The sequence below is a fragment of the Stenella coeruleoalba genome (assembly GCF_951394435.1).
Source record: "Stenella coeruleoalba genome assembly, chromosome: 5".
In the NCBI taxonomy this organism is placed as follows: domain Eukaryota; kingdom Metazoa; phylum Chordata; class Mammalia; order Artiodactyla; family Delphinidae; genus Stenella; species Stenella coeruleoalba.
Genome location: NC_137150.1, coordinates 92,111,794 through 92,138,955, shown reverse-complemented (window position 1 = coordinate 92,138,955; position 27,162 = coordinate 92,111,794). Strand labels below are relative to the sequence as shown.

Here is a 27,162-nt window from a genome sequence, read left to right as displayed (position 1 = left end):
ACTACTTCTCTAAAAGAGTAAAAAATCCTATTTTAAACAAGAAAGTTACATTTTACCTTTGGCTGAAGGTGAGTGCTGGAAAAATACATTAAAAAAACTGTCTACGCTCCTAGTGTACCATAGACATCTTCTTCCTCCAAGTCCTTTCCTGCCCTACCCCTGCCCACCTCCAACCCCAGCATGCATATACTCTTTCCCCCTCTGTCATCAACCTAACTGTAATAACTCAGCAACCCAGTTATTGAGTGTTTGCTGAGAATTCATTAGCCACTATGCTAAATAAAAGCAGAGAGGAAGGGGAGAAAGAGATAATGATTTTGGTTTTAAATTAAAAAAAAATAAGGACAACTATTTTAAATGAAAATGAACTGTTACAACTTATACTAAGACTCCACATCTAGTTTGGTTTTATTCCATAACCAAGGGATATGGGGGCTTAGATATTTGGAGGGTAACTATTCTCCTAGAAAGTAGGTCCTATTATTATTTCATTTCATAAAGTAAGGGAAATAAGTGGAATTGGGGGCATAGATGTAGTAAGTTGCTTGCATCCACAAAGCCAGTGAATTCTAGAGCAGGAAGTAAAACTCAGGTCTGATTCCAGAGCCTGGTGGATCTATGTTGATCAGATTTTTAGTTTTGTTAAAATGCAGCTATCAGGTTTGCCTTATCATTTTTACTTCTGCCTAAAGGAGTTGAACAGTTCCTCTTCTATAAAAACATTTTGTTAAATTTGAAAGGGGAGAGAACATTGGGATTCTGGTTATCCTGAACACTAGGAGAGTCTTGTATGTAGAAAGTGCTTACAAATACGTAATTAAATCAATCTGGATTGAGGAACTACAGAGACGTAAGTTAAGAAACAAACTCCAGGGCTTCCCTGCTGGCGCAGTGGTTGAAAGTCCACCTGCCAATGCAGGGGACACGGGTTCGTGCCCCGGTCGGGGAAGCTCCCACATGCCGCGGAGCGGCTAGGCCCGTGAGCCATGGCCGCTGAGCCTGCGCGTCCGGAGCCTGTGCTCCACAACGGGAGAGGCCACAACAGTGAGAGGCCCGCGTACCGCCAAAAAAAAAAAAAAGAAAGAAAGAAAGAAAGAAAGAAACTCCAACCCAGGATCATGCAGAGACTGAGAATTACAGGATCCTAGATGGACACAGTTTTCCATCGGTTGAAGCTAGCCTCTAAGTCTCCCAACAGTGAAATAAGAGGAATTGGGCTTTTTCTACTTTATGTCAGTTGTGATATACCTTGTGGTCTACTGAAGTAGACCTTCAAAAGATAATAAAAGAGGAGAATAAGGGGAGACATGGTCTGTTTTATAGCATTTAATACATTATGTATGAATCCTTCTTTATAATCTGCCTTAAAAGTCAAACAACTATACTGAAATGAGAAATATTAGATGTCTAATTTTGGTAAAAATGTTAATCTAGTTGTAACTTGAAATTAACTTTGAGAATATAATCATTGCAATGCTAATACACACAACATATGAGATTAGACCTTCATGAATTTTAATGAGCCTAACTTAGATAGAGTTAAACAAATTCAGCTTTCAATAAGACATAAATTTTGTACTTTACTCAATGTTCTCTGGGATATTAACATGTATCAATGATCAAGACATGAAAGTTCACATAGAAAACATGTAAAGGAATCTTTATAACTTAAATCACTACTAATACTAATAACTTATATTATAGTTAATAAAAATAAAATTTCATACCTATAACCTAAGAAATTATAACCCCAATTTAAAACAACCACCATCCATACAAAAATTAATAGCCTGTATTCTAGGGCTTAGAAGGGCAGGTTTATTTAGTGCTAAGACTGTATAACATATTATCTAAGAAGAACCCTGAAACAAGAGGTCTTCAGTGAATTGCCCAAGATAATTATTATATTTTAAGTATTTCTAAGTCCATTCAGGAAATAAATTGTAATATGTTGCTAAGATATAACTATTCATGTCGGAGCTCTTCTGAACACTCTCCTTAAGGCAAGTGTGATCATGTATGAATGAAAAGTAATAGAGACTAAAGGGAAGAAAAAAATCACTGGAAAAAAAAAAGGCAGGTCCTTCTGATCAAGATTCTAAGTTGTAGAAACATACTTTTGAAGATAAGCTCTCCATTTTCAGAGAACATTATAAAAATGCTTTTATTAGTGCCTTCTCTTCCATTTACATCACCTTTGCATGACCTTGAAGAAAACCTTTACAGATCTTCATATTTATAATAGATGAAAGCCTGCAGGTACCAACAAGACACTAACAAAGAGTTACGGCAAACCACCACGACTCTTCCCCTGTGTTTTGAATGCCTGAGTAGACAATTTTGACTCTCGCTATCCTGGCTACCCTAGAATATCACGAATAATTAAATCTTATACAGAGTTTTCCTTCACACATGTGCACGCATGTGTGTACACACATACAGGAATTTAGTACATTAGTCATTCTTCACAGTTCTTTGTTTCTTGATTAACTCACCAACTACAAACTATTATTTTGAAGGAATAGTCTACTCCCCTAAAATAACAACTTAAGATCAAGAGAGATGGGAACACTTAAATATTACAGTCTTCAAAAGAGGCAAAGCCTCCTTCAGCTGAAGGAAGATGGTGATGATCTGATCTGAGTCAAAAATATCGTGGACACAAATACCAGAAAACATTACAGAACAGCTCTGCCAGGGGCCCACTGAGGGTTCGAAACTCAATGATTTCTGCTGCTGCCTCTTAGGTTCCCTGTATGCTTAAATTCTTTTCTGTACATATAAATGACAGTGGTAATATCCTTCATGTTAGAACTCAACATGTGTGACACTCTTTCAGTTTTATAGAGAAAGACCTTGCTTTCCAACAATGAACTGGACCTGGTATTTTTATGTATGTGAGAAGTTCATTCTACCTGGCTGCCTAAGGTGTGCTGTCCCAGGCAACAATAACTCCAATGACTGATTGATGATATGCTATAACCATACAACTTTCTTTTCAAATTAGATAGAAGTAGGAGAGTTAAATAAAAAAAGACTGCTGATTCTCCCATTGACAACATTAATAGGAAAAAAATTTGCAGATGAAATAAGGGAAGGTGAACTAAATCTCTGGCAAATTGTCTGGTGTCTTCATATGAAAATTAAATCATTACTTAGAGCCTTCTTCCTGACTTCTGTTAGGTTCAAATTTTAATGAGCTTCTGATTATTTACAATTTGCAGATAATTAAAGACCTGCAGGGAAGTGTCACACTAGGCGAAAAAAACACCACTCAACCTTTTATACTACCTCTTATCAGAAGACTATAAGCAGATTATTTAGCTTCAGCTTTGAGTATTTCTTACCTTGGCTCCTTCTAAAGGCAAATCATGGCGTCTGTGTTTCCGCATAAGCACTGGGTCAGAGCCCATTCTACTGTGCCTTCCATTTACATTTGAACTCGCTGTGATTCCAGGCTTTGGAGAGGCATCCCCTAGGAGGCGACATCCCACTGACTGATTAGTCCCAAGCACATCCCGAGGACACCAGGCTTCCAGAGGCATCGGCTGGTCTCTGGAAGGCACACTTTCCATGTGAAGGAAGTGACGACTCAGTCTATTGTCAGGGGGGATTGGGGGAGGTCTCTCAGGTGGAGGAGGAGGAGGGTCTCTTAAGGGAGGTGGTGGTGCTGGGAGTGGTTTGTCTTGTTTTCTCACCATGCAAGGAGAAGACTAAAGAAACACAAGAGGAAAAACATTAAAAGAGGTTCCATGCACTGAAATGACTTCCAGACTAGTATACTATTGCTTTTGTTTTCTAAGTCATAGTAGGGCTATATTAGATTCCTGTGCCATCGTTTAATGAGTTTATTTTATCACCAACTAATGAAAGTTTAAAATATTAATGAAAAACTCAAATATATTAAGATTTCTGTGTAGAAAATGAATACGTAAACTCAAATGTTAGGATTATAAGGACTACAGGGAAACGTAGCAGAATATCAAAATTATATGGTGATTTTGACTGGTTGACATTAAAATAATAATGTCATTAATTATTTTATTTGCACATTTCTGTGATTTAGGAGAAACAGCAGAAACCATCAAAGTTGTTGTTGTTTTACTTTTTAAAAGAGCACCTTGATTTGTAATATCTTTGGAAGACTGAAAATGTTGGTTTTGTTATTTTTGTGTTCACCTCTATAATACAGAGCAAGTGACAAGGGGGAAATGTGCTCCGGTTCTTTAATAGTTATTAGCAGAATAGTGAAAATTCGCAAATAATAGAGCAGCATTATTTACAGACCTTACTTGAGTTTTATGGATCTTAAAAAAAAAAAAAAATCAGTTTGATTCTTATGTGGAAATACGAAGGTATAAGCTCCTGAACTGAATCTATGTGACTTTCACAGTTTTTATTTTCATTTACATAGTTCATCTGATGAATGATTTGTCCTTTTATTGTTTGAAAATATTAGCAAAAAAATGTGTGTTTACATAATTCTGACTAAATAACATCCTAAAAAGTCTTAATATGATCTTAAAACCATGTTAATTATAATGTAGAAAAGTCTAATACCATTAAAATACTGTGCTTCCAAATAGTTTTAGACCGTAACACATATTACCGCATGGGATTAATATTTAAAATCTTATATTTAATAAAGCAAAATATTCCCTTTTCAAATTTGGAAAAAAATCTGCACAGAACTAAAACTGTGGGCTTAGATGTACAGATAGAATTATGTCTTTAATATTAAACAGTAATGCAATTAGTTTGCAAATACTGTAATTCTTTGTAATTAATTCCTTCAGGTGTAAAAGGTACATATAATTCCCTCTTCTGAGTCACCCTGAAACTTGGGTGATAATCTATCACATCTTAAGCCCTATGCAAATATACTCTCATAACATTTTTGTCAAGACACTATGAAAATGAGTGTAAAATATCATTTAATAAGAGCATGCAATTTATTTTAATACATGTAATGACCTTTTAAATCCATTTTACAGAATAACTATACTTACTTTGCTGTTTATTTTAGCAAATCAGGGGGCTGTTACAGACATGTGCCCTCTCTGAATAATTATGTAACTTTTATAGCAATAAAGCAAGGAATATGATAGTGGACTCACTATAAACAAAATGAGAGACCCATCAAATTTGTTCATAAACAAGAGCATAAGAAATATGAGTAACGGAATTTTAAAAACCTGAGCAATCAATAATCATCACATAAAATTATTATCTATGTTTCTAATAAAATTGATTTACCTTTGGTGAACCAGTTGGGCTGCCACAGGGAGACCGAACTACGCCTTTCTGAATTAGATCCAGGCGAGGAGGCACTGGTGGCAGGCTTAAATGTGGGATCTGGAGAGGGTCTGGATGTGGCTTTCTTCGCTGTGCAAGGGGAGAGGATCCCGGTGATGTGACTGGGGAATTCTGCCTGTCAGTGCACTAGAATATAAAAAGAGAATGATGTTTATTTGAGGTGTAAAGTACATACCTTTCAGTTCTTAAGACATTTGGTTTTGAGAATGTATCTGCCATTGCACATCTGTTAAAATAAACTCACTTAGTTTACTCTGATTAATAGATGGAAGGAGCTCACATTGTCCCTCAAGAGCAGTATTATGTAAAGAATAAGTGGATTAGTTTCTCCTACATATTGTAGAAAGGGTCTAGGAAAAAACCAGCAAAAGGGTAGTTTAAAAACAATCAAGGGCTTCCCTGGTGGCACAGTGGTTGAGAGTCCGCCTGCCGATGCAGGGGACAGGGGTTCGTGCCCCGGTCCGGGAGGATCCCACATGACGCAGAGCGGCTGGGCCCCTGAGCCATAGCCACTGAGCCTGCGTGTCCGGAGCCTGTGCTCCGCACGGGAGAGGCCACAACAGTGAGAGGCCCGCGTACCGCAAAAGCAACAACAAAAAACCAATCAAATGCAGGCATTCTTCTAGAAACCTGTCTACATTTTATAAGAAACATGCAGTGCAATAACGCACATTGCTCTTGGTTATCTGTATTATAGAATTTTCTTAGGTCTTTGGGTTTATAGTACATTCTAGAACTTAGAAATCATTTTGTTCCGTATAAAATACGTATCCAGTGCATAATCTACTTTCCTATAAACCAATTAAATCAGACAAGGAGTTTTAAAAATTTGTGTACTTAAAATAAACAGGTTTAAGACCAGATATTTTCCCCCAAGCCTTCACATGGAAAATAAATCCTCAAGTTAAATGTTCTTCTTTAAAAACAATTAAATCTAGGAAAGTCTGTACTTCTAAAACTGTGATAGATTTCTATGCTATTACAGGGTTTCCATGTTATCTGGTAGATAAAAGAGCACCAAAAAGCCATCAACAAGTACTTTGATTTGTACGTATGTGTGTAACCCTTTCTGTTTCAGAAGTGTGTGTGTGTGTGTGTGTGTGTGTGTGTTTGACATAACCTGATTCCTATTTGATATAAAAGCCATCCTAATTAACCAGATAGCCTCACTAGGACAACAATATTCTGTTCTGAAATATCAAGCAGTTTCCTTCTCAAGGCTAAGTTACTACCTACCTCTTTGGAGACCTAGGCTTAATTTTTATACCTACTACATTAATCTAGCATGCTTTGATATTCATCTATTTCCTAGTGCTAGTATTTATAAGGAGTTTTAAGCTTGTTTTTAAGCCATTTCCCCCTAACATTACTTACCTTTGTAAGAGTAGTCAATGTCAACTGACAATTTAATTTCAATTCTAGCAATAGTGAGAAAGATTTAGCCATTCTGTCCTTAACTGAGATGTGATAATAAATTTGTGTTCATGTCCACACTTAGTTACATCATGGAAGGTCTTTTTTTTTCTAATTTACTAAAATTGTGGTTTGTCTGATGTTTTTCTCATGATTAGACTAGCATTGTGTGTTTTTGGAAGGAAGGCCATGTTGGTAAAGTAACACTTTAACCACATCACATCAAGGGTCTACACTATCAATGGGATTCATCACTGTTGATGTTGACCTTGATTACCTGGCTGAGGCATTGACTGTCAAGGCTTCTACACTACAAAGCTACTTACTTTTTCTCCCATTTTCCTTACTGTACTCTTTGCCAGGAAGTTACCATGTGCAGCCCACACTGAAGGAGTGGGGACTTATGCTTCCCCTGGTAAAGGCTTTTTAAAAATAAATTTGAGTGTCTAAGCAGAAGCTTCTAGACCATACCTCAGGTATACTGGAATACTGCCATGACATTGCTAGACTGTCAATTCTTTGTCCCTCTCGATAGATGCCAAATAACTTAAAATAGGTCAATAAATTCAGATGCACTTTCACAGGTAAATTTTAAGACCCCTTTCTTATTAATTTCATGATTCTTTTTTATATCTCTTACCTACTTAATTTAAGGGGAAAAAGCAGAAACTGTAGAGTCATAAGCTGATTTTCATGCAGCCAGTATTCTTAATAAAATAACATGACTTTTACCCCAAAAGTCATGGAGCCTCACGTGGTCATGAATTTGAACCTTACGGAGTAATACCAATCCAAAAATGATCACGGACAGAATAGAAAAAACTCCTCGTGTCAAACTAAGTGCATCACAGTTCGTAGCAATCAGATCAGGAGATGTCACAGGACATCTAATTCTCCAAATTCCCATTAAGGGTAAGTTACATTCTCTGAGAACTAGAAAAAATGTTACCTGATAAAAATCCTTTATTGATCTGGTTATTATTCTTTACAAAAAAAGACTCAAGAAGCAAAGCTATCCACATGGTTCCTATCCTGTAAAGAAATAATTTTTACATAGATATACAGAGAATACATAGCACTTAATTGTTTCATTTACTTGCAGAGAAATTTTTCACTGCTTGTTGCATTTACTGCAAAGACCTATGCTCCTCCAAGCACTCCACAACTACCTGCCTGCTTCCCTAATTACCTGGAACAGGAAGGAGAATCCTGACAGATCCAGCAGCCCACCATCATCATTAGAACTTGACTTCTGGTTTAACTACTGATTTAATATTTAAGTAGTTACCATATTCCTAGTGTGTTTAAATAATGGGATGGACTTGATTTGAAGTGGGTGAACTGTTAAGATATTGAAAGGGTATATTGAAAATCTTTGGACAGACATCCAAACCACTGTGTGTGCTGCAGAAGTAACCCTGAACTTCTAGTTACCTCCAGACAAGCATACTCTCTACAGCTTTGTGAATGTAATCTGAAGCAGAACTTGCTTAAGAAAATTCATAATCCATCTGCCAATGCAGGGGACACGGGTTCGAGCCCTGGTCCGGGAAGATCCCACATGCCACAGAGCTATAAGCCCATGCGCCACAACTACTGAGCCTGCGCTGTAGAGCCCGTGAGCCACAACTACTGAAGCCCGTGTGCCTAGAGCCCGTGCTCCGAAACAAGAGAAGCCACCGCAATGAGAAGCCTGCGCACCGCAACAGAGTAGTCCTGCTCGCCGCAACTAGAGAAAGCCCACGCACAGCAACGAAGACCCAATGCAGCCAAAAATAAAATAAATAAAAAATATTTAAAAAAGAACAATTCATATTGCATTCTCAAGGTGATTTTATACTACCCTCCCGAAAGACTAATTCATTTTGAAGCATTACAGTAACTGTAAGTTGGCTTAGTCAGAAGGATTTTATGGAGAATAGGTGAAGAGTATGTGAAGAAACAAAAAATATTTTATCTTTATTATGTGGTCTAAATTCACCATAGCTTATTCACTTTCCAGAGTTCTCCTAAATTATAGTAAAATCCCCATGTAAGAGTAGATAATTTAACAGTGCCCTTTAGATAATAATGCATTTTTCTTTGCTGAAGCCTTTTTGTTGTCTCTGTGAACAATTCTGCAACTAGAATATTGAAACTTTGCATTAACCTTCATTGCTGGTAAAATGCAAATGCTAACTGTGAACATTTGTAAACATTTTTAGTAGATGGTCACATTAAAGGTCACTTTTAATTTATTTGAGTAATCACCAATTATATTTTTTCCCTTCCTATTTGAAAGTCTAAGGAGAAGAGAAGTCTCACACAATGCTTCACATGCCCACTCATGTTATGTTCTTTGTCCCATTATCTACCATATTCTTTTATTTACCCCTCATTGATTTGAAAGAGCTCTTTATATATCATGATAGTGAACCCCTATCTTTTTCATTTGTGGGGAATAATTTTTTCTCAGTTTGTCTTCACTACTGCTCTTCTGGTTTTAATCTTCTAGAGAATAAATACAATTAATTAGTATAATAAAAAGGCATATTAATCAAGGGATTCTTAAAAGGATCATACGCTTTTTGCCACTGCATTACATGAAATCCTTTCTTTGTCACTCCTTCATCTCTGTCTGTCCACTCTATTAGATTAGGACAAGGAAATGGAAAGCTAAGAAAAGATTACCTAGGAAAGCATAGGAAGCAGAAACTAGGATGTGGACACAGAATTAACTTTACAGAATTTATTGCACAATATAAAGAAAATCATTTATATAGAGGTAACCGCAAGAACTGGGAAGGATGGAATCATAGTTTCAAGTTATAGGATAGCTGATCTGAATAATTCCTTTATCTTGATTTTAGGTAATTCTCACTTTTTTCTAGTATTACACTTGCTCTCAGAACTTCAGAATATATGATCTTTTTTCGTTTCCGCACCTTTCAAAATACAAAAGCTGGGCGCCTTGATTCCTGCCTGTATTATCATCACACCAGCTTATCTGTCTAACTAACAATTTCTCTTAACTTCTTTAATGCTGGTTGTTGATAAGTAAGTTCAACAGGCTGAAATCCTGGTGCTCTAGAAATTTAAAGACCACATTTGATTCTTTTATGTCTACATATTCCCCAATTTTTCCAAACCCTTTGCTTCATGAAATGAATAAATGCTATTCTTTATTTTTTCTGACAAAATTTACAGAATTCTTTAGCATTTAGAATAGGAGGCGAATGACTACCATAAGGAATAGAGAAATCTGAATTTGCAATTTTAACAGAAAATCCTGAGAGAAAAGGCCCAAGAAGTAAGTAGTCAAAAGCTCATCTCAGCAGGCTCCGCAATTACCAATAATAATCAGGGACTCATTCTATTTTAGTCACTCTTCATTTTATCCATACCTTTTAAAGAGCGATTTTATAACAGCCTTAATAGGATCCATTATTATGGAAATGGAAAAACATTTGGTAAGAAACTTCAAACCCTGCCAGGCTATTATTAAAAACAGGACAAGAGAAAACCTCTCCAATTACTAATAAGATGAGAGTTCTGACAATCCCAGAGATAATCAAAGTCAATTTTATAATATTTCTAAGAAGATTTTTACTTAATGAATTTTCATATCTGAACAAGGTAGATACATGTATTATAAGGATGATGAAAAGGACGACATTTCTCTAAATGCGTGAAAATTAATGAAGGACACTGATAAAACTTTTATCACATAAAATATATTCTAAGTAAAACATTCTAATAAAATAGAATTAAAATAAAATATTCTAATATTTTGCTGCTACTAACTATCCTCTTGGTTCTTCTTCTGCTCATATCCATTTGTGAACATAACAAAATCAAAAGACTTTAAAATAATATCCTATGCAGAATATTATTCAGAAGGTATCCATTACAGAGCCATTTACATGTACACATATTCATGTGTAATTTGTAATATAAGTATAAATGATTTATGTTGTCTATTTTGGAGTACTGTACCATTGTTCCCTTTTAGATAACAAATGCTTATATGAGGAACATGGTGTAAGAGTAGTACAATCATTTCATACTTATCCACAGTCACACTTCAAGAAGTCTCAATATGTAGGAATTTAGGGAGAAGCTTGGAGTGAAAAAGAAAAGTTCTCCCAACTTAATCTACAGATTGAATGCAATCCTAATTAAAATTCCAGCAAGTTATTTTTTAGATATGGTCAAACTGATTCTAAAGTTTAGATGGAGACAAAAGACCCAGAATAGCCAAAAGGATAGTTAAGGAGAAGAACAAAGTTGGAAGACGGACACTACTTGACTTCAAGACCTACTATAAAGCTACACTAATCAAGATTCTGTGGTTTTGGCAGAAGAATAGACATATAATACATCAATGGAACAGAAACAGATCCCCCAAAATATAGTCAACTGATCTTTTGACAAAGGAGCAAAGGTACACAATGTAGTAAAGACAGTCTTCTCAACAAATGGTGCTGAAGAACTGGACTGGACATCCACATGCAAAAAAAAAAAATCTAGACACAGACGTTATACCCTTCACAAAATTAACTCAAAATGGACCACAAACCTAAATGTAAAATGCAAAATTATAAAACGCCTGGAAGATAATATAGGAGAAATCTAAAAAGTGACCACCAAACACAAGGTCTTCTAGATACAACACCAAAGGTGCCATCCATGAAAGAAATACTGGGCAAGCTGGACATCATTAAAATGAGAAATTTCTGTTCCGTGAAAGAAACTATCAAGAGAATAACAAAAATACAAGCCACAGACTAGAAGAAAATCTTTGGAAAATACACATATGAGAAAGAATTGTTCTCTAAAATATAAAAAGAACTCTTAAAATTCAACAATAAGAAAACTAACAATCAGATTTTAAAATGAGCCGAAGACCTTATCAGATACCTCACTAAAGATATACAGATGGAAAATCAATATATGAAAAGATGCTGCATATCATGTGTCATCAAGAAAATGTAAATTAAAACGAGATACCATTATACACCTTTTTGAATGGCCAAAATCCAGATCACTGACAACATCAAATGCTAATGAGGATGTGGAACAACAGAAACTCTTATTCATTGCTGGTGGAAATGCAAAATGCTACTGCCACTCTGGAAGAGTTTGGTGGTTTCTTACAAAACTAAACATACTCTTAACATACAATACAGCAATCATGCTCTTTGGTGTTTACCTAAAGAGCTGAAAACTTATGTTCACACAAAAAACTGCATACAGATGTTTATAACTGTTTTATTCACAACTGCCAAAACTCGTAAGCAACCAAGATGTCCTTCAGTAGGTGAATGGATAATAAATAAACTGTGGCACATCCAGACAATGGAATATTATTAGTGCTAAAAAGAAATGAGCTATCAAGTCAAGAAAAGACATGGAGGAACCTGAATGCATATTCCAAAGTGAAAGAAGCCAGTCTTAGAAGGCTGCATACTGTATGATTCCAACTATAGGACATTCTGGAAAAGGCAAAACTATGGAGAGAGTAAAAAGATCAATGGCTGCTGGGGGTTTTGGTGGGGGAGATGAATAGGCAGAACACAGAGGATGTTTAGGGCGGTGAAAATACTCTGCATGATACTATACATGTCACTATACACTTGTGCAAACCCACGAATGTACCACACCAAAAGTGAACCCTACCGTAAACTATGGACTTTAGACAATAATGATGTGTCAATGTAGGTTCATCAATTACGACAAATGTATCAGTCTGGTGGGGAATGTTGGTGATGGGGAGGCTACACGTGTGTGGAGGCAGGGGGTGCATGAGAAATCTCTGTACATTCCCCTCAATTTTTTCTGTGAACCTAAAACTGCTCTAACAGTCCTAGAAAACAAAACCAAAAAACCAACCAACCGAAAATAAAAAAAGAAAAGTCATCTCAATGGAAAAATTCTGCTGTATTTCTCCCTCTAGGAACAGTAACAAGGAATAAGCACCTTGCTAGCTTACTAAGAATATGGATATTAACTTTGTGTGTAAACTGAGGTTCATTATTTTAAATTATTATTATTGTTGACATTCCACTAATAACTTTGGTAAAATTTTTAGATACTACAAATTCGAAGCAATGAAGAGAAGGAAAATGGTTAGAAACTTACATACGGAGTAAGAGCTGACTGGAGTAAGAGCTCTCTTTGAGGTTTGACAGGGAGGTGGTCAATAAAACTGCAATAGGGTCTACTTTAAAGAACTGCAAACAGCCTCGCAAGTGGAATAACCCCAAGGGCCCTCTCCATTAAAATGTTAAACATTATTAGCTACATAGAGCTATACTGCTTTTCCCTGAAGTACCTTTTATAAGAGGGACATAATCTCCTAGCCTGTGACCAGCCTCTATAAACCCTGAAATTTCTTTTGAAGTTTCATATTTTACTTTAAACATTTATATGAGTTTTGCATTCTAATCCAAATATATATGTGATTTTAATTCAAAGTTATGTTTCCCCTGTCTGCATGCAACCTCCCCTTAAATTTTTTTTTTTTTTTTGCGGTACGCGGGCCTCTCACTGTTGTGGTCTCTCCTGTTGTGGAGCACAGGCTCCGGACACGCAGGCTCAGTGGCCATGGCTCATGGGCCCAGCCGCTCCGCGGCATGGGGGATCCTCCTGGACCGGGGCACAAACCCGTCTCCCCTGCATCGGCAGGCGGACTCTCAACCGCTGAGCCACCAGGGAAGCCCTGCCCTTAAATCTTGTAGCAAAACGTAAACCTGAAGAAGTATGTCACATTGATTATAGTGGCTTCTTATGCCCTTTGGTTCATTCAGCCGCATAACCAATTTTGAGAAGTCAGGGAAGAGTGACATATAATTTAGAAATATTTCCATAAAAATGGCTGAGAAACAAGAACATCCTGGGAATTAAGGGAATTATCTTTAGCCACTGAAAAATGCCCTCATGTGAAAGCCCTGTTGCTGGCAAAATACCAGTTACAGTAGCTTTGAACAATAAGCAATTGCTATTTAGTTACTTAGGTTCTTCACCCTACTTTAGAGAATATATACTTAATCATTTTTTAAATTAATTTTTATTGGAGTATAGTTGATATACATATATCCACTCTGTTTTAGATTCTTCTCCCATATAGGTCATTTACAGAGTATTGATTAGAGTTCCCTGTACTTAATCATTTTAATTTACTTATGTAGAAAATAAGACTATTGTAAGCTTATCTAAATTACATAGTCCTTAAAATAATATGCCAGCAGACATGTTGGCAATGTTGCATTTTCTCTGAGTTTTAAATCTATAAGATAGTTGTACAGTAAATTTAATGTGGTCATGTAATGTAATCATAATTATGTATACATTAATACAGTAAAGAAACACAACCAATTCTTGCCAAACCAATCCAGTTGTGGTGTCTATTTCTTCCTAAACAATGACAGGTAATAGTACCTAAAAGAAAAAAATACTTCCATAGACATCTCAAAAATACTGATATTTAATTCTCAGAAGCAGAGCAATATTGTAGGAGTCTTAAATAACACTATATAAAAATAATGCTAATAACAACTGATACTTAACATTTACTATGTACCAGCACTGTTCCAATGGCTTTACATTCATTAACTCATTTAACCTCAACTCTCAGAGGTAGGGTTTCACAGACAAGGTCCCTGAGGCACAGAGAGTTAAATAACCAATGCAGGCACATAGATACTAAGTAGCAAAACTAGAACATGAACTCAGGTTGCTAGACTCTGGGGACCATAGCTCTCTGAAGAATAGTACAGTTAAGAACAGTGTCACCACTGATCATTCAATGAAAAAAAAGAAAAACAAAACTTTCTCAATGGCATATAACATAGGTCAGGCACTATGCAAGTCTCTGAGGAAGAGCAAGGCCCACCATGAGCTCACAGTCTACACCACAGGAGGCCAACCCAAAACTAAGTACAAGAGTTCAAGTGCTAGCTTCTCCTAAACTACTACATATTCAAACTATTTTTGAGGAATATGTGACAGTGTCTTCAAGGTCCCCTATATCAGGGGTCCCCAACCCCTGGGCCGTGGACCGGTACCAGTCCATGGCCTGTTAGGAACTGGACCCCACAGCAGGACGTGAGCAGTGGGCAAGTGAGTGAAGCTTCATCTGCCGTTCCCCATCGCTCGCAGTACCACCTGAAACCATGAACGCCCCTGGCCCCGGTCCGTGGAAAAATTGTCTTCCACGAAACTGGTCCCTGGTGCCAAAAAGGTTGGGGACCGCTGCCCTATATCATCACATTGCACTTGGACAAGGTGGTTTTGTTTTTTTTTTTTTGATATTCACGTACTAATATAGAAAATGCTACTATTCTGCATGGAGAACTTTAAGAAAATCAGTAAACAAAATGCAATTAAATGGCAAACAATGAACCTGTGACTTTGGATTGCTCACTGTCATCCACGACTCTGCCCGTGTTGCACAGCGGGAGAGGTGAGGACCGTTGACATGTGGTCCGAATAATTCTTCTTAGGTGGGACTGTCCCACGGTTGCAGGATGTTTTGCATCTCTGACCCCATCCACTAAATATCAGTGGTTCCCTCGACCCTTCAGTCACTGTGCCAACAAAATATGTCCCCACATATTTCTGAATACCCTCAGGAGGTAGAACTGCCCATACTTGAGAACCATGTTCTACATTTCAAATGCCTTGTTATTATTTTCGAACTTCACTTTTGTTGTAGATTTTGTCCTTACTGCTCCAGCATGTACTTGAGCCCTGTGGTTGGAATCTAAGTCACGTTAAAAAGGTAACAGTCGCCTAAGAACACTGCAAAAACACTGTGATCTATACACATGAATTCCTTCCTCAGGATCAGGAGTACTACGGATCCTTTCCTCACACATTATTAGGAAAAGCAAGAATTAGATGATATATTGTTTTCAATCAGCAATATGTATTTTAATTGGTGATGGCAGCATTAGGAGAATGTATAAAAAAAGATAAAGGAAGGGGCTTCCCTGGTGGTGCAGTGGTTGAGAGTCCGCCTGCCGATGCAGGGGATGCGGGTTCGTGCCCCGGTCCGGGAAGATCCCACGTGCCGCGGAGCGGCTGGGCCCGTGAGCCATGGCCGCTGAACCTGCGTGTCCGGAGCCTGTGCTCCGCAACGGGAGAGGCCACAACAGTGAGAGGCCCGCGTACCGGAAAAAAAAAAAAGATAAAGGAAGAATAATTCCTTTGACCTCTGGTCACACCTGTTTTTCCTCTTATATGGTCATTCATTAAAATTTTAAATATTGTTTTAAGAGCAAAGGAATTATTGTTTAAGAGCAAAGGAATTAATCTCAGTTCATACACTAGATCAGCCTGTCAACACATCTTGTATCAAATCTTCATTTGTTTGTAATTTATGTGTTTCATGAATAACATTTTCTATCAAAGTAATTGCTAAGGAACTGCTGAGATTCTGTACACCTTTGGCAAAATGAAACAAAATTCTGAATAGCAATAGACATGTTTTCTTAGCTTTGATCTGACTGAAGTCAAAGAGAAGGATGTGATCTTATTGATCACACCCTGGACTTCCTCTAAGGGCTCACTCAGATCCAATTATCCTAGCAATTCTGACAGCTTGAGAACTCAGGCAATGGTACAATTTCAAGCAAAACCTGCAACACCTTCTAGTGAAACTCATAAAATAGCCTATATCTAGAAAGGCAACCAATACACTGTATTATGGATGTATAGGTTCTATTTGCTTCTGTATGATTAGCATTACTAAATAAACTTATAAAACAATAAAACTACATTCTATATGTTCAGTATGCTACTATTTATAAACTCCAGCTGCAGGACCTCCCCATGGCAACAGGAATATACAAACAGCTCAGTTCTCTATGCTATGATGGAAGCATTACTAATTTAAAGAATGCAATATGCTTAAGACAGACTGAAACAATTTCACAATATAGTCATCAACCTGCTCATAAAAGAGGAGAAAGATAGAGATGAGTATTTGACATGGCAGATAAAAGAAAACTGATTCCTTTTGCTGGACCATGACTGACAGTCACTCGTGGAGTTGAGAGAATGAAATGTTTTTAAAATGAATGAATGAATGAGGCAACAGAATCACTGAAAAAAACAGAATGGAAGAAAATCAGGTAGAAGAGCTACTGTGTCAAAGTGATCTGTGATATTTGTTCATAGCCTCATCTATAAGACAGAACTGAATAGAATCTATAATTTGGTATTTTGTAACAGATATACTCAGTCTTCAGATTGGAGTGAAAAAGATGCACAAAATCAGGCCACTGCCCTCACAGACCATGTGAACATGCATGTGCATTTGTTATTTCACTTAATAAATGCTAGGTACCAAGAAACACAAAGATAAATAAGATATTGGCACTGGCCTTAAGAATTAATAGTCTAATGGAGAAGACAGTCCTCTAAATGAAACGTAACAAGTTAGTGTAACTCCTGAAGTAGAAGTACCTATAGAGTATTATGGGAGCATAATACCATAGCAATGTTTTTCCCAATTATTCAGAAAGAATTGATGCTTGTATCTACAGTAAAATTTAGGTTTTATTGAAAGTTAAGTGGCAGTGATTTACAAAATATTATAAAATTCACAATCTGTTTAGAATTGTCTAGAGGCAGATCAGTGCACATAAATACATTTAACTGAAATATGATCCCTCAACTTAAATGATTACAGGTTCTTTAAATTTCTCCAATCTCTAACTGTCATAAGAAAGTATGGAAATGACACTGACTCGAGTGAAAGCTCTGTTAAATGACACTGCTGACTGCTGGGACAATAATGTCTGAGAGCAGCACCAGCCTTCTCCTTTTTGGGTAAACTAAAGAGAAGATCGTTGTCAAAACCTCTCAGCTCCCTCAAAAACAAGCTCACCAGTGTGCCAGAGGGAACACAACATGCATGGTTTGAGAGTGCGTGAAAGATCAGGGAAAACCACCAGTCACCTTTGAATGTTGTGTGTTCATTTTATGTTACCAGTGATTGCCTTCAATTGTCAGCGCTACTACTGAAGCAAAGCTCAAGCTTCAACTTAAGTCAGTGGAAATCAGGCTGAAACTGCAACCTTTCCCAAACTCATATAGAGTAAACTCCATTTTCCCCAAAGCAGTAAGGTGTACCAAGTTCTTGAAAGAATTACTCTTAAGGCCCGGCTCCCCGTCCCCTGACAGCAATCACTGAAGGAAGAAAGCCCATTTAGTAAAGAAAATTGAAATGCTTTTTTCCTAGCTATAAAACATTACCACCTCATTCACTGGAACTACCTGAGCTGTTGTATGTTTCTCAGAGACTTTTCTGTCATTCCCTATTATCCATGCATTCAATAAGCATTCTTTAAATGCTTTAAGGTGCCCTAGACATGAGGACTGAAATGTTTTTCTTCAAGGGCCAGATAGTAAATATTTAAGGCTTTGCAAGCCAAGATGCAAAATCAAGGGAATTATGTAGGTACTTAAAAAATCAGTTAAATATATAACCATTTAAAATGTAAAATTATCATTAGCTCACAGAAAAACAAAAACAGGGCACAGATTGCTGATTTTAGTGCTAGATCACAGTCAAATATTCAGACCAAGCTAAGACTATTAGGTTACTACATTAAAAGAAAAGGTTTTTTGCAACAAAACCTAGCTGCTTCTAGTAAGAACCTGCAGGAATGATCTAATAACGCTCTGTCCAATATAATTATCTACTGGATATTAGTTATTTCTATTATATCTATCTATACTAGATATTTCAATACCTACAGAAAATGTTCCACATCTGTACAGTTCAACAGGGTAGCCACTAGACACAAGGGGCTGTTGAGCATTTCAAATATGTTGAATGGACTAAAGAATAGAATTTTAAAATTTTATTAAATCTTAGTTATTTAAAATTTACATTTAAATAGCCACATACAGCTAGTATATGGAAAAACAGATGTAATAGTTTTTTTAATATCTCAATTAGCAGGGCCTAATTGAATTTGCTTGGGTTTTTGGTGACCAATTAGGGCATAAATATCTTTACAGGTTAATACCAACAGATCACAGTTCAAATTGTTCTTAACTTCTGGTTAACATCTCATTGGGAGTTGGTAACTATTCGTGATGTACATTATATTACAGAACTGAAAGGACCTTCAGAGAACACAGACTTGTACTCTATGAAGTACAATGTGTGCAGCATGTTCCAAAGAGGGCAAAAGAGGTGTATTGCATGACGGCTCATAACTACAGTTTTGAAGTTAGGAAAAAAGCACCAGTTCTGCTTCAGAGTAGTACTGGGATCTTAGGCAAGTTATTTTACCCCTTTCTTCTTCAATTTCCTCCATTGTAAAACAGGACAGTAATAGGAGCTTCTCTACTGGATTGGTGGCAAGATTAAATGAGATCAAGGACTTAAGAACACAGAACACTGCCAGCTCACTGAAATCATAAACGTTACTACTTTATTAAAATAACGTTATATGACAAGTATTTTGGGATACAGTCCACAATCTGACTTGGTAGAAACCATTTCATCACTCAGCATGTAAGGAAGCTACATATGGAGTGTTGGATATATCACTGTTATTTTTATCCAGCAGACACAACTCTGAATTCTGGCTTTACAACCTCCTAATGTAGCCATGTCACATGACTAGTCTGAGCCTCATTTCCTTATCTGAAAATGAGAAGAATATTTACCTCTTCAAGTTGAGAGAATAAAATGTGAGTTTTGCTCATATACATATTAATGTTGGTTACTGATTGAGTTCATCTTAAAATCAAGTCTCAATTCTCTGTTTCAATTTGAGATTTTTTTTTCTTGTTCATCCTTTAGGGTTACTGAGGGATAACTACTTCCTTTCTTCCATCTCTTGGGCCAAAGGGATCACAAACTTCAAAAGTAAAAACTGAATGTAGCTGTCAGCATTAGAGGTTAGAATCGAGAGTAGTTTCTCTTGAGAGAAACTATGACTATGAGAGTTAAATTATGACATTTATAAAAAAACCAATGAGGTGAATAATAAAAATCACCCCAGACCAAAGTAGAATTTGAGAGTAGCCATGTTGGTGGTATTAATATATCTCCATATGTAGAAATTTGTTAATTAAAAATCCTAAGGATAAGTACCTGGTGAGCATGGAACACTGGAACACAGAAGATGCAGGAGGCCAAGAAGTAAATTTTGACACAGCCGTAGAGAATGGGTAACCCCCAAATCACCTCATCTGTTTCCTGCACCAAGTGTTTCCCTACCACAGAGATGGACGCATATGGCAAATACAATCTTCTGCCATTACACTTTATCATCGTTCCGCCTAGATGGCAAATAGGCTGCATGTTACCTGCCAAATCCTAATGAATTGCAGTGGGGGTTCTATAAGGCTGTGCAGGCCACGTCTGAACTCAGCAGGAATGAGAACCATGATTGATTAGCCATGCCTGCCGTCAGAAGGAAGGGGGGGGCCCCTTCATACTGTGTGTGCAGATGCTTTCATAACACTCGCTGCCATTTCTCTGATTTTAGGAGCAAAAAACTTCTGAGTGTAATCTGAATTTCATGTATCTTTTTGTACAGAGAATAGTCTGACAGCTTAGAGTCCAGCTCTCTTGATTATTATGTTTCTGGTTCGTTAATTACTCAACTGGCATTCTGGTTCATTGACTAGTCTCTTGTGGGCTTGGTTGCATAAACTCCAACTGGGCAGCGGCATCCATTCCCAGTGAACTGACAAAGTTAATTTTTTGAGTCTGCAATATTGATAAGCAAACCCCAGACTATGGTAAATTCATAAAGGTAAATCTTATGTGACATCTTAATAGCCAAACAGAAGGCTGGCTTTCCTGATAAGAAGAAGAACTATCAGACACTTCTTTTAGACTTCAACAAAGACTATTTTTCATCAGTTTCATCACTGTTAATTTTAATAATTTTCTTTCTTAAATTTTTCTTTACAGATGTGCTATTGCTAGTCTCAGATGATGTTTTTCTCTATACGAAAGCTCTCACCATCTCTCATTTTGGAGTTTAAAACCAGCGAAAGCACTCTGATTAGTCTAGTTCTTTCTCAGCCTATGATTCCATCAGCCTTTCAACATTACTTATATCTTCACCTTTCTTTTGATTCCAGAATCTTTCTTTCCCAAACCCACACGCCGTCAAACCCAACTTGCGACAGCATCATTTCTTTTTCATGTCCACACAACAAGTGAAAAAATCCTATGTTTTCTAGTTTTACCTTTCGAACATTTGCCAACCGATTCATCATCAAGGACTCCTCTCGGTCATCATCATCATCCAAGTCCAGCATCGGCATTCCGAAGGGGTCGATGATGCTACAGCACCTGGAACCTTCATCTCTTGGATCAAAGGGGTCCACGATTATGGGCTCCGTTCCTTTTATTTCGCAGCGACAGAAGGGGCAGCCCTGGCCATCTGACTCCTGAACAAACATAAAAATTGTGCTGATTGGTCTTTGTTCAAATAAAACACTACTGAGAGGGGCCAAAGTTCTACAATAAAAAGAAGTTGCAAAAAATAGGTTTTCAGGTAGGCAGTAGGGGTGGAGGAAGATCTGCCTTGAAGGTGGTAGAGTAGAATGGGGAACCAACAAAATATATGTTCAGTATTTAAAATTTCAAATTTTTTAAGAAAAATTTCTTTACAAAAACCTTTGATTTAGGATAAATCAAAAAGTTAGGAGCTTAACTTTATTTTACTGAATGTTCATTTACAATTTTAATGTATCAAAACTTTAGAGTCCTGCAGAAAACTGGAAATTAAATGTCCCTCTTTACCAAAAGGCACCAGTGCTAATTAAACATTCTATAAAAAGGACATTTTGATAAAAATTCATTATAAATAAAGTAATAGTATCAATTAGAACAATCCATTTCAAAATCAATTCTGGAAAAGTTCCTGTGCACATAACTATGGCTACATATTTCCATTTTAATTGCCTAGGTCTTTTAAAGCCTTGGTTTATAAGCAATCAGTGGGAAAAAATAAGTTTATTTTCAGAAATCATCATCTATCCTGAGAGCCTGTCATCCTGACACAGCTCATATGGAATGTAATAATATGTGAGATACCAAGTTTTGCACCTCATCTTGCTTTCAAACTAGATACTGCAAAGGGATTTGTGCAAATACTTTTGGGCCAGAAATTCATTTACTGGTAATTACTGAAGTTTTCTGAAAATCTCCCAATTCTATTTCTCAAAAACTAACTACATTAAGAATTCACAGTTGGGAGGGAAACAGGACAAGACTGTTTTCTTGCCCTGCAGATAAAGCTGACTTTTAGAGATAGATGGTATATGACATTCACCACCATATTTTTGTTTCTCCATTATACCCTGACTTTACTAGTATGTTATTTTAAAAAATTATAAAACTTATAAGATCATTTTAAGGCAGAAATCGCATGAGAGCATCATTTTTAGAGATGAGACTATGAATGAAAAGAGCTAACATCTTTAAAGAAACCATTCAGTACTTAAGATTGTCCCATGCACTTGGTACGACGGGAACGAGGTGATCTACCTGCCCTCCAGCGACACTCTGATCAGTGGTGGAGTAACACTCTCCTTTCACTGGACAATTACTTAGCATACACTCTGTGGCAGATTCTGTGGTACGTAGTTTATTCTTTCCCAAGCATCACTCTGATTAACAAAGTGAACATCTCCTTTGCCAAACAAATTGTCAAAAAAAGAAAAACAAATGCTTTCTGGATTGGTTAATGAAAAGAAACTGCAACAATTCCTTATTCATCGACTGCTACATAATTTGGGAAAGAAACTTGGAATGGTAAAATAGTTGAACTAAGGTGGTATGAAGAGATACAGACAGGCTAGTACAAAATCCTTTGATGTTTACTGCCACGTGTGCTCAAGTCTGGTGAGCTTCAAGGCAACTCAAGTATTTGCTCCATCATTTTACAGATGATAAAACTGATACTTAATTCTCCCATCTTACACTGATATTTTCTAACACAGTAGCAAATATTTAAGGAAAGTTAAACCTTTCTCCTATCTTTGATAACAAGAACATTAAATGTAAGTACATTTTCAATATAGGTTGTCATCCACGTAAAATCCCCTTATTATAAAAGTCAAAATGGACCCATACTGTGTGTCTGCAGTGAATTTTCCTACGGATCTACATAAGATAATTTCAAACAGATAGTTTTAATATATAAGAGCAAGATGAGAAAGAACCAATGTACCCTGCATCTTTAATGCATGAAGAATAGAAAGTGGTATTCGTGGCCCTAAGCAGAGCAATAACAAAGCTATAGTAATTAAAACAGTATGGAACTGGCACAAAAAGAGACACAGATCAATGGAACAGAATAGAGAGCCTAGAAATGAACCCAAGGATATATGGTCAATTAATTTACAACAAAGGAGCCAAGAATATACAATGGGGAAAGGACAGTCTCTTCAATAAATGGTGTTGGGAAAATTAGACAACCACATGGCAATAAATAAATAAATAAATAAACTGGACCATTATCTTACACCATACACAAACATTAGCTTAAAATGGATTAAACACTTGAAAGTAAGAACTGAAACCATAAAACTTCTAGAAGAAAATATAGGTGGTAAGCTCCTTGACATAGGTCTTGGCAAGATTTTTTGAACCTGACACCAAAATCAAAAGCAACAAAAGCAAAAATAAACAAGTGGGATTATATCAAACTAAAAAGTTTCTGCATAGCAAAGGAAACCATCAACAAAATGAAAAGACAACCTGCTGAATGGGAGAAAATACTTCCAAATCACAGACCTGATAACAGGCCAATATCCAAAATACATAAAGAACTCAGACAACTCAACAGCAAAAACAAAAACAAAATAACAATCTGATTAAAAAATGGACAGATCTGAATAGACATTTTTCCAAAGATACATATATGGCAAACAGTTACATAAAAAGATGTTCAACATCACTAATTATCAGGGAAATGCAAATCAAAACCAAAGTGAAATTATCACCTCATACCTATTAGAATGACTATTATCAAAAAGACTAGAAATAACAAGTGTTGGTGAGGATGTGGACAAAGAAGACCCTTGTGTACTGTTGGTGGGTATGTAAATTGGTGCAGGCAGTATGGAAAACATTATGGAGGTTCCTCAAAAAATTAAAAAGAACTACCATAAAATCCAGCAATTCCACTTCTGGATATTTACCTGAAGAAAATGAAAACACTAATTAGAAAAGATATATGCACACCCCATGTTCACTGCAGCATTATTTCCAGTAGCCAAGATATGGAAACAACCTAAGTGTCCATCAGTGGATAAATGGATAAAAAATTGTGGTACATATATACAATGGAGTATTATTCAGCCATAAAAAAGAATGAAATCTTGCCATTTGCCACAACATGGATGGACCTCAAGGGCATTATGTAAGTGAAATAAGGCAGAGAAAGACAGATAGATACCATATGATCTCTCTTACATGTGCAATCTAAAAATTAACTCAAAACAAAAATAAGTTCAGATACAGAGAACAGATTGATGGTTGCCAGAGGTGTGGGAGTGGGTGGTGGGAGAAATGGGTGTACAGTTTTTTTCTTCAGTTTTAGTAAGTTGAATGCCACTAAGTAAAAAATTAAAATGTAAAAGAGCTGATGTTCCCTGTGTCTTTAATGCATGAAGGATGGAAAGCTGTACTCTGGGCCCTAAGTAGACACTTCATGCATTTATACATTTTTTTAAAATTATTACATAAATTTTCAAACATAAACAAAAGCAGAGAAAAAAGTGTAATGAATCTGCATGTACCTATCTCCCAACTTCAACAATTATCAATTCACACCCAATTTTTTTTGAATTTTATTTATTTTTTTTATACAGCAGGTTATTAGTTATCCATTTTATACATATTAGTGTATATATGTCAATCCCAATCTCCCAATTCATCACACTGCCCCCGCCAATTCACACCCAATCTTGTTTCAGCTATATGTTTACTTGTTCCCTCCGTCCCTGGATAATTTTGAAGTACATCCTACACATTGCATAAATTCATCTGTAAACATTTTAGTATGTGTACCTAAAAACCAGAAAATCTTTTAAGACCTAAGTATAATACAGTTATCATAACTACAATTAATCTATTCAATCTAAATAATTAAAGTCATATTATTTTTGAGTACAGTGGCTAGAATGCATAAGCAACTGTATTCCCCTTCAAAGACTTCCTTAGAACCTCCAGGGTCAGTTTGCATGTTGTTTGGTTAAGGATAACTTCTGGTTTATGTGATCTATTTCCTGATAAGGGGTAACTGAAAAGACTGTGTTTGGAAAGGGAAGGAGGTGAAAGGCAATAATAGCATCTTGATGGTACAAGAAAAAGACTGGGAACGGTTCATCTAAAACTGAATTTAGGTTTTTCGCCATCTCTCCTACCTTAAAGTTTAATGCTATACAAATTACTGATGTGAGAGTAGCTGCTTTATGAGTATATGTCACAAAATATATTTTCTGTTAAGCTTTATCTTTGTTGAGCGTTTACATTACTTACTAGGATCAAAATCCAGCTGCAATGTACTTCCATTCTGATTTGCAAACAGAGATCACACAACATGCCTCCTCTAATATGACTTCACCCACCACTTTCTCTGTAAACTATTGTCATATGCAAATTAAGTTTGACCATATTGTCAAATTTGGTACTCATAATCTCAAATTTTGGTGCTGTTTTGGTACTCCACCTCATTTCTGTCAGATAGTTGATTAAACACATATGAAGAATGTCTTCGATAGATACCTAACTCTTCAGGATTGTGCCTCAATAATTAAAATAATGTTTCTGTCAATATACACTTAACGCAAGATCACAGAACATATGTTAATGAAGAAGAAGGACCAATACATAATTCCTTCTCTAGTCCCCAACATATTCACATTCTGAGAAAGTTAAGAGGAAGTACTTGGACTCCATCTGTTCTAATTCACTCAGTAGACTTCACTTCCTCAAATAAATCCTCCCAAACCAAATGAGACAGAAGTTATCAGTGCGTTCTACACCATCTGAAACTTAACTATGTAATATGCTCATGATAAAACTACTCAGACTCATTTGGCAACCATAAATACTGCAAGTTAATGATATTAAATATAACTTTAGGTAACCTGAGAACAAATTAATATTGACAGAGAAATAGAAAAAAAAAATTAAGTTCCCCCCAAAATTCCCATTCCCCAATAACACCCTATGTAAAAATCCAAATAAATATTGTCACTATCATCTCATCATCATCATCATCATCATGTATCAGTCACCTTCCATAGTATTTCTGTTTAAATGTTGTCCAGATCAATATTATCTCTTAAATACTTTCTTTTAATGTTTTAAAAGATAAACATCATATATAGTACAATTTCTTTTGCTCCCAAGATGATTAATTATTTGAAGGCACACTTTAAGTTCAATCATTTCATGCCTTCCCACAAATACAATATAAATGGAGGGCCCTAGAGAATACATAAGACTTCATGAGTCTCATATACTCATTTCATGAGTATATTTTTACTATAGGTGTGTTTCCCATCTCAGTAACTTCTAATGTACATTACCTTGCTATACTTCACACAGATTTGAAGTTACCATAAATCTCTTTTTCTAAACATGAAACAATTATAGATAAATAACTAGATAGATACATATACACATACATATACTGAGAGTAGCTTGGGTCCATACTAGGCATTTTCAGAGCACAATATATCCCACAAAAACTTAGTAAATTCTTGCTATAAAGAATGAATGATGATAGTTAATAGTGATCTTAGAATAAGTAACAGAGAGAGAGATCTTTGGTTTTGATGTTCTTTTATGGTGGGCAAGGGAAGATGACATTGACAAATTTAGACTCTTCTAGTTTTAATTTGGAAGGACCATGAAAACAGTGAATCAGGAAAGAAGCATAAACATTCTGAATCTGGAAGCTTCGATTGGAATCCTATACCCACCAATTGCAGCTGTGTGACACTGGGTAAGCCATTTCATCTTCTTTGTAGGGTATAATGAGAGAATGCACATTTTAAGGGATATCTTAAAGATAAAGTGAGATAAATTAATTCAAAGCCTTCCAAAGTGCTACTTAAATTCCAGTTGGTATAATTACTACAAAAATAGTCTCAAGAACAAAGAAAAGAAGTAAGATAGCTGAGGAAACATACCATAGCCCTTACACGACTCTCAAAGTGAAAGAGGAGCTCCAACACTTTATCACATTTATACAAAAAGACATAACATATAATCAAGGACAAATACTAATTTATAACATTCTTAAAGGCAAATATTTTTTTATTTGTAGTACTAAGGTTATGAAGCTTCACTGAGGCTAGAAATTTAAAGGCTGGTTGCTTTTGAAAACAGATATATTAAGATTACTTCTTAGTGCCTTGAATGCGATTCTTTGAGCTGGCTTCTCACCT

The 27,162-nt window shown here is 36.2% G+C and overlaps 1 protein-coding gene across 2 annotated transcripts in view; it reads right to left on the bottom strand.

Annotated features, from left to right (window-relative positions):
• Positions 1–27,162, bottom strand: part of CBLB (Cbl proto-oncogene B) — a 214,681-nt gene that overhangs the window by 55,497 nt on the left and 132,022 nt on the right. For both annotated transcript variants that reach the window (XM_079921619.1, XM_079921620.1), the window contains exons 10-12: positions 20,938–21,141; positions 5,257–5,442; positions 3,348–3,713 (exon numbers count right to left, since the gene is read on the bottom strand). In XM_079921619.1, the coding sequence (XP_079777745.1) occupies positions 3,348–3,713; positions 5,257–5,442; positions 20,938–21,141 (756 nt within the window). The remainder of the gene's footprint in view (positions 1–3,347; positions 3,714–5,256; positions 5,443–20,937; positions 21,142–27,162) is intronic.